At 45.0% G+C, this 8,885-nt stretch overlaps 1 protein-coding gene across 1 annotated transcript; it reads right to left on the minus strand.

Moving 5' to 3' along the window:
- Positions 1–252: 252 nt before the first annotated feature.
- Positions 253–8,521, minus strand: Paqr9 (progestin and adipoQ receptor family member 9). The gene has a single exon (XM_045136693.1). It carries the CDS (start codon positions 8,519–8,521, stop codon positions 7,427–7,429), a length of 1,095 nt encoding a protein of 364 aa, XP_044992628.1. The 3' UTR covers positions 253–7,426.
- Positions 8,522–8,885: the final 364 nt, after the last annotated feature.

Raw genomic sequence — 8,885 nt, forward strand, 5'->3', positions numbered from 1 at the left:
CCTGTTTTTTTAAATAGTACTTTTTCTTATGTTTATTAGTATTACACCTATTTGTTTGCTTTTTTGTTTTTTATTTTCTTGAGACCATGTCTCTTTAAGTTGCCTGGGTTGGCCTGGAACTCACTATGTAGTCCATGCTGGCTTTAAACCTGGTATCCTCCTACCGTAGCCTCTACACATTTTACTGTTAGTTTAGTAATACTTCACTATGTGTCTGATCATGCACAGAAGCATATGGATGCAGTTCTAAGCTTTGTGTTTACAAATAATTTATTTTATTCCATACATTTTTCAGCAAAAAATGCATAGTTGTATCATTTATACAGAATTTCATATTTAAGACTGTAGGGAACAAATGTCTCAGAAAACTGAAGCCATAGTCAACTGCACAACAATGAATCACAATTTGTTCAGCCACATGCACAGAATTGACCCAAATGGTGTCTATTTCTATAGATTATTTTGCTAAATTTATCTGGAAATATGAAGTTATGATTAAGTAATACTCTCTGACATAATACACTATGGACTTGAAACTACCTCATAGTCTAAGCATGGAAGTTCACACATCCTGAGAATGGCTCTCCAGTAGATAAATCAGCTCTTTAAGTAAAGATTGAAGTCAGGGTGACCTAAGGATTAATTTTGCAAACATTGGGAAAAATTATTTCTTCATACTTGCATTATTTACTCCCATTCTTCTCCATCATCACCACTAAATGAACGTAAGAAAACATATAAAAGTTTCTAATTGATCTCTGCTCAGTGCTTCCTCTGCCTCTGAGGTGAGGAAGAGCTTGAAGATGGTCCTTCAAGTAATGTTGTTTACTGCAAATGGGGCTTGCTATTTGTACATTCTCGCAAATCTGAGGACAGTCATCATATTTAAATCCTTAAGTTAGAAATGGATATGCCTCATAAGGCAGAAGGTTGAAGGCATAAATACACATGGAATCCTTTTAGAAACCTATTATGTTCAAAGCTGGATTTGTGGCAAGTGAAGGCTTCGAGGGTGGAGGAAACAGGCTGGGAGAAGGCTGAAATGAAGATTCAGGTCATCAGCTACCACAGGCCTTATGTAAAATGAAAGCAGCCACCAAGTCCTTCCCCAGCCCTAAACTGAAAGCTGTCCCTGGCCCCTGTAGCAACAGTGTGAAGCTTTCTCTTCTTTCTGGAGTGAGGACACCAGGGACAGCATGTTTAGGGCTGAGCATTTCACCCACTCTGAGACTCACTATGGTTACACTCTTGTCCGTGTGAATTGGTTACTTGGCCTTTTTAGTGCTGGATACTCAATTGCTTGGTTAGAAAAATTTTGCCCATGGTCTCCAATAAGGAAAACCAACCTGGAAGAAAAGTCAACCTTCTCTGTGGTCTCCTGGGAAAGGAAATTTAGTGAAGTTTTGCCTAAAGACTTAAGTTTTGCCTAAAGACTTAAGTTTAAATGTGATACGCTTCTACCTACATGATGTGTTTTGCTTAAAAAAAATGGTTATTCTTCTTTAAACTACACAGTATTTACAGTTTTAAAGACTCATGAGGTCTTTATTATTTGGATAAGAGCTCCATGTGATAAAAACGCCCCAGGCAAAGATGAGTGAGGATTTTCAAAAGCCTCTGGTACTTACCCATGTGTTAAGGCCTGTTTCAATGAACAAATTGCTATTACAAACCTTTAGAATATAAAATTAAAGTACTGCTTTAAAATCTTTCCCATGAAAAGCAATTTTTCCCCACGAATTGTCTTTTTTGCATCCAGTGTATTAAAAAGATTTTACTTTCTAAATAGGGATGGACATAAAATAAGTGAAGTGTGTCCCTGTGTTTCACCTAGAAACAGGGTTTATGTGCATGTTGTCCTGTCTTGATGCTGTGGCAAACCATGAGAAGTCAGGCCATTTTTATGGCATGGCTAAGTAACCAGCTAAATAACTTCCCCCACTCTGCCTGGTGTGATGCTTATTGCCTTTTGGGGTGGAGCTATAAGGCATGAGGAAGGTGGCCTGACACTTCTACACATTCCAGACATTTCCTTAAGAAGTGCCATGTTTGGGAGAGCTGTCAGAGGTCAAGCACAAAATGCATTCAAGTTTCCCTGCTGCGTGGAGAAGCCCAGTGCTGTGGGAACCGTGTTTCCTACTATGCTAAACAGTGAATACGTGCACATATTGGTGCATAAAGGTGTGTCTAGAGTTTTCCAAAGTCGTGTCCTACCACAGCTAACAGCTAGGCCCTGACTATAAATATACACTCTCATACTGCAACTCGCTCACAGACTTGTAAGAAGCCATTCGTAAACAAACAAACAAAGAGGCCTGCAAACTGGTGAGAAACTTGCAAACCAGAAATGCAATACATTTGTTCTTTGTGAAATGACAACAGAAATGTGTGGTCAGGCTTTTGGAAAAGTAACTAAGAACCAACATCTATTTTTGTAATTAATAAATAATTATTCACAATACTGAAGAATTCAAAACTTCAATAGGGAGGTATATAGCCTCTCTTAAAGGAATTCAATGTCCAGCTTCTGCCACTGGATTTCTTTTCCACTGTGACTATGCTTATGTGTTTTTGTCTAGCAATGCATGTCAAAGGATACTGGCAATCTTTCAAGGAAATGATTCAAAAGGTGTTTTACAACTGGCTGATGCTAGCCCCTAATAGCTTTCTGACCTATGTCCTAATTTTGTGGAAACAAATTAAGGACATTAAGCCAGGGGATAAATGAACTACTCAAAATATCCCTAGGCGCTCAGTGCTCGTCAAAAGCTACAGGATGTCATTAAGATGCCAACAGAACTCCCTGCCACCTGTTTAAGCACCCCCACTCTGGGAGTCCACGTGCTTTACTAGGGACAAGACTGCAGCCCAGGCGAACTGAGGCCTATTCTGGCGGCTTGAATTCACTTCTAGTCTCACTGTCCCATACCCGCTTCCTATCTTTGTTTGTATCTGATCCTTTTTTTTTGAGAAAATGATTTTCTACAGATTTACTTTTCTAATATATGTTCTATAACTCATAACACAAAGATCTTAAAAGAGAAAACAGACTGAAAAATTAGTTTTTAATTTTGGAGATTTAAGCATTTAAACTCATACATTTTTGTTTTTTACTTTATTACACTATATAAAATTCACTCAATGATATCACAATTTAGGCACTTTAAGTGAATCGCATTTCATAGTGATATGGATACTATAAACCTCCCAATAATTCGTTATTAGTACCTTTATTGTGATGGCATGTTTTAAAATTCTGCATATATACATACTATTCCTTTACCTGTACCTGAATCTTACATTAAATTTTCAAGTTAGTTTCAACCTTAGGCCTAGAAGCAGAGAGAGACAGAGGAAGGGAGGGGGAAAGAAAAATTGCAGATAAATTTGCATGTTAATTGAAAGAAGATTCTAGCACATTACTCTTATACTACTAGAAATGAGAAAGACCCAAGCTTCTAAGTCTGTTCCACCACAAGACAAAAAGGTAATGCCGGCAATAATGTGGATGGATGGATCCTTACTCAATGTCTTACACACAGTAGGTGCTTAATGGTCACTAAGGGGATTATATGACCAACTCAGCAAGCCCTACCAGTAAAATCAGCTGTTGGCAAACTTAACAGATGAAAATCAAGATGACAAAGATCACTTAGTGGATGATAACCTTTTGCTTAAGATTTTATAATCTAATTTTAAAGATAGCCATCTCATACGCTGCTCTATTTAAAAATTATCTATAGTCAATTAAAGGAATAAATCTATCCAAACATTATATATAATGTGTCCAAATAACATCTATATGCTTGGCCAGGCAGCGGTCTGGCAGAGTGTGCAGACACAACTATCCCTACATTCTAATACCAGTTTGGAAACTTAATTATGTCACCTTGAGCCAATGGGAAACTCTTGAAAAGGCAACAACTCCTACAAAGCCTCTCCACTATAACTTTCAGTAGTCACTAAAGCCATAAGATTTGAAGATTAAAAATCCTTATTTGTTATTGCTGTTGGCCCTCAGATTCAGCACCCCCTCAGAAGAACATTACAAAAATCACAGCCATCCTCCAATTTTATAATCTTAGCAATGGTTCCCATAAAGTAGCATGATGGATTAGGCTAAGCAGTTTTCAGACTGCAAGCACTTCCATGCAGGATTTATGAATGGAAACGTGAAGGCCGCTCTGGCTCTCTCTGTAGCCCCATACTTTCTCCCTGGGCTATTTATGGAAACTGTATGGCCAGTGGAAAAAGATCACACTTATTTTTACAAGCCAGTCATGACAGAAAGAAAGAACTGCATTTCCTTCCACATGGAAGGTCACCTTCTTCACCTGAGTGGCAAGAAGGGATTGGGGGAAAGGAAGCCCTGTGACCAACTAAACCTGAGTCTTAGTCAGCCCTGGGACCAACTCATGGGCTGACAGGCACAGAAGTCAGTCCGACAAAGTAATTTCCCTGGCATGGCTCCAAGGGGCTGCTCCTTGAGGTGTCACTTAGATCATGGCTAACAAATAAAAATAAAATGTATTACATAATATGCTTCCAACTTCTGCCAAAATAGACTGCATGAAGAGAATAAAGTGAATTCTTATTTATAACTTATCATGTATTTCAAACAATCTAACACAATAAAATTAAGTTGAATTTTAATAGATGTGGCAAAATAAAGAATGTGGGAAAATATTCTAAAGATACTTTATTCTGATTGCCACATTACCCCTGAAATGCATGGTAAACCTGCTTAGTTCAGTAAACACTTACTTCTAAAATCCAGCATTATCCATCTTGACAGAAATCTGATATAATTTAGCCAATAACCTGTACAGTTAAGCAAAGCATCCCTGATCTTAAATGGTGTGTGCAGTGCCTATGTGCAAACCAGAAGTGAAGCAGGTTCACTGTTTTCAACTACAGTGATCTCTTGCTGGTGTTGGTGGCACATAAAGAGCAGACAAGGAGAGTGAACAGAGAAGTAGACAGAAACAAAGAGAAAGAGTCCTGCTTCTCCCTGCAGCAGATGGAGTGGGGAAACTTTTCGGGGGAAGCGTGTGTCATCTCACTGGCTAACGCATCATAATCACTTGAAAATGATACGGGTATAATTTTATCCTTAAGTGGCCTTTGGCTTAAGGACAAAAGACACAGATCGAGAGGAGTATTTTGTTTGTGGACCCAGAAGATCTCAAACAACAACAACAAAATGTAAAATGACAAATTCTGGGGTTTAGTTACTGTTCTCAAATCCTTTTCTGACATCTGTCTCTTTGAAGTACTTTCCAAAAGGAAGTTTCATTTGACAAAGAAGCTGCAAAGTTCTCTTCAACCTGCTTCTCTGGCTGCTCAGCCAACATTTTGTGAGGGTCTAGGAGAGATGTCAATGACACACAAAAGTTTGCATGTGGAAATATCCTGATTTCCACAGCTGTTCTTGAACATATGTACTGAATCCAGGTCTGGATAAGGAATAACGTCTGGGGTCAGCACACATGATCAGCCTCTGTAATCTAACAGGAATCTTCTTGTATTTCACGAGGAAAGAGATGCTAACATTCATCAGGAGGTGTGCAAAATGTATTTACAATCCCATGAAGATGTGCTAAATTCAATATGCACACACATAAATTCAACTTCTGTGCACAAATGAACCCACACGACACTGGCTCCTCCTGGGAACTGTGCCAGCTTCTCTGTTTACAAATACAGTAGCAGTGAAAAATATCAACAAAAAACAGCAATCTTGTCATGAGCACCATCCTACCTACCAGTACTGACTGAGGTAAGGGTTCATCTACCTTGTGCGCTTGCTCTAACTTACACCATGAAGCCAAGGTTCCCCATTCACCAATCTAGCTGGTCCTTACCTGGAAGGACATGCCAAGAAGTGCAGAAAGTATTTAAATAATCTGCCTCAGTGGTTTGTGTTAGAGTTGCCATCTCAATGACAGGCAAGCATTTATAGCTAAACAACACTGGACAATATGGTCATGAGAAAGCATCTTGGGGGTGTGTTCATCAATTTTGCAAGGATTTAGGGTGACTGCGAATAATTCTGTAGTACGAACCCAAATGAGATGGTGATGTTTACCTGGGTAAGGGTAACCTTACTAAGCTCAACTTCAGTTACAACCCACATAATATGCTCCTGACTTTCCATAATGGAACTACCTCACTTAATCCTGGATATTACATTTCTTTTTCTTCATTTTAAGGGAGGATGCATAGCACTGTTGCCCTCTCCCCAATCCCCTCCCACCCTGTGGCCACATTAGGAACCTCAGCCACATTAGTGGGCTGGCTCCTTCTTTGTGTACAAAAGCCAAATGGTCTGCTTGCCTGTAAACTACTACTTTTCCTATTAAAAACCTAGCACCAACCTCATCTTCCTTCCCTTCTGGATGGAATGTTAAACCCTGATTTGCAGGAAAATAAGCTTTCTCCTGCTGTTCTCCCATGCAAGGAACTGTATCTGAGGACCAGTCATTTGGGCATTGCTTCAAAAGGCACATTTATTCCAGTGGCAATTTAAATAAGTAGAGAAGAATAAGATTAAAAACAAACAAATGGAAAAACCCATTATGGGTTTTGTGGAATACATTAAAGTAAATAGGAATCAGGGACTTATACAAACCACTCGAGATCCTCACCAATAATCTAACCAGAGTCCCTAAGTAGTCATTCACAGTTTTATCATGACACTCATAGGCCTTTGGAAAAAAACACTGTTTCAAAAAGTAGAGAACTCACGAGCAGCTCGCCCTAATGTCCAGTTCAAGTGTGTGCAATGCAGACGGCTGCAAAATTCAAAACTATGTGACAAAGAAAATTCAGTGCATATCACAGGCTTTGATAAATTATGAAAAATCATTGTATATATTATTACTTAAATAACATTTGAGAAGCATTTTGAAATAATTAACTTGTGTTCACATTCCATGCATTTTCTAGCAGGTTAAGCCCTGGGTTTGTGTTTTTGTGCCCATTACCCACAAAGAAAGTCCCATTCTTCTGACAAATCCAAGCATTTCCAGTCTGCCATGGAAGTACCCAGGGATTTTGTCTGTGTATCCTCTTTACTGCATACCTGACCTCACTAGGCTACTTGTTATTACCTCGGCCACAGGAAAGAGACTACTGGGCAAGCCAACTGCTTGGGGTTTGATGGGGGATCTTCGTCGTTGGCTTTGCAAAACCCCTCAATGTCACAGACACTAACCTAAGTTTCTTCCCAGAGGCCTCTTCCTCCTACCCTGTCCCCGTCGCCCTCTTCCAAAGGCCCACGTGAGCCGGGGCTCCCCCAGCAGCAGTGGACTGTACCGTCCGCCAGCAAAGAAGGAAACGCAACAAAACTTACAAACCGACAGAACAACAGAAACTCCAAGCAAACAGGTCGGGCAAACCCGTAGCCTCCTCCAGGGCGGGAGGCTCACTTTTTACTGCAGAATTCGGTGTTGTTCAGGAACTTTCTGATGACCAGCCCCAGGCAAACCACCAGCAGCAGCATGTAGCCCACGGTGCCCGAGAAGGTGGGTGCGGCGGGCGGCGCCTGCAGGAACTGGCGCAGGCCCTCCTCCACGTAGTACACCTGGTCATAGATGCTGAGGAAGGTGAAGATGTGGAAGAGCTGGTGGCTGTGGCCGATGATGTCGAAGAGGCCCGGCTGGATGCGCTCAGGGATCTTGCTGACGTTGAAGAAGGCGGCCACCACCAGCCAGAAGTAGCGGCGGTAGAAGTGCACGAAGAGGGTGGGGTTCTCGCCGCGCAGGTCGAAGAGCCAGCTCTCCAGCATGATGGGGCAGGCCATGCTCAGCGGCATGACGAACACGAAGGTGCGCAGCGCGAACGGGTAGGCGCACCAGTCCGTGCGGCTCTTGCAGCAGGCCACGGTGCAGGCCACGGCCAGCACGAAGGCCACGGGCAGCACGAGGGCGCGGTAGGCCGCGATGAGGCGCGTGCAGTCCACGTGCCAGCCCAGGCGCTGCTGCACGTAGGGCGTCATGACCCTGGCATCCAGCAGGCTCAGGCCGGGCAGCAGGTAGTAGTAGTAGGCCACGGTGCTCCCGAAGCCGTAGTAGCTGATGGACGCGTAGTCCAGGTAGAAGAAGGCGGCGCGCAGGCGCAGCGACAGGCAGCTGAACACGTGCGCCGTGCAGCTCATGGCGAAGGTGAGCAGCACCCCGGACGCGTAGCACCACAGCGGCAGCAGCCACGGGTGGTGGAAGGGCACGTCGCGGCCGCTCAGGAAGAACAGGCGGCAGAACCGGCTGAGGAACAGCAGCAGCGGGATGAAGTGCGTCCAGAAGTTGAGCGTCTCGTTGGTGGGCTTCAGCACCGAGGCCAGGCACTCCTGCGCCGTGCACGGCAGGCGCCGGTAGCCCGACAGGATGAAGCACTCCACGAAGTCATCGGGCACCTCGTCCCAGCGCAGCAGCGGCTGGGGCTTGGCGGGCGCCGGCGCGGCGGCGGCCGGGGCGGGCGGGCCTCGGGCGCCCGCGCCCCGCGACTGCAGGCGCCGCGGCATGGTGCCCGGGGCTCGGCGAGGGCGCGCGCGCCGGCCACCTGGGGCGCCGGGCGGCCCCGCGTCGGAGCCTTTGTGCCCGCGCCGCCCGGGACGCGACCTCCGCCCGGCGTCCGGGACCCACGCAGCCCCTCGGAGCGCGGCGGGACCGCGCGGCGCCCGGCGGCTTCCCGGCCCCGCTCGCCGCGGGCTGTCAGCGTGCGGCCGCCCGCGCTGCGGCGCTGCCCGGGGCCTCGGCGGCGGCGCGGCGGAGACTGGGCATGGCGCGGGCGGCGGAGGCGGGGAGCGCGGCGCGGCGCGGCGGGGGGAGGGACGCGGGCGCGGCGCGGCGGGCGGGGCGGCCGGCTAGGGTTTCGCGGCCGCGGCG

Source organism: Jaculus jaculus, chromosome 17 (genome assembly GCF_020740685.1).
Source record: "Jaculus jaculus isolate mJacJac1 chromosome 17, mJacJac1.mat.Y.cur, whole genome shotgun sequence".
Classification (NCBI taxonomy): Eukaryota; Metazoa; Chordata; class Mammalia; order Rodentia; family Dipodidae; genus Jaculus; species Jaculus jaculus.

Coding starts and splice junctions, on each gene's coding strand:
- Paqr9 (XM_045136693.1), bottom strand. CDS start 8,521: ATGCCGCGGCGCCTGCAGTCGCGGGGCGCGGGCGCCCGAGGCCCGCCC.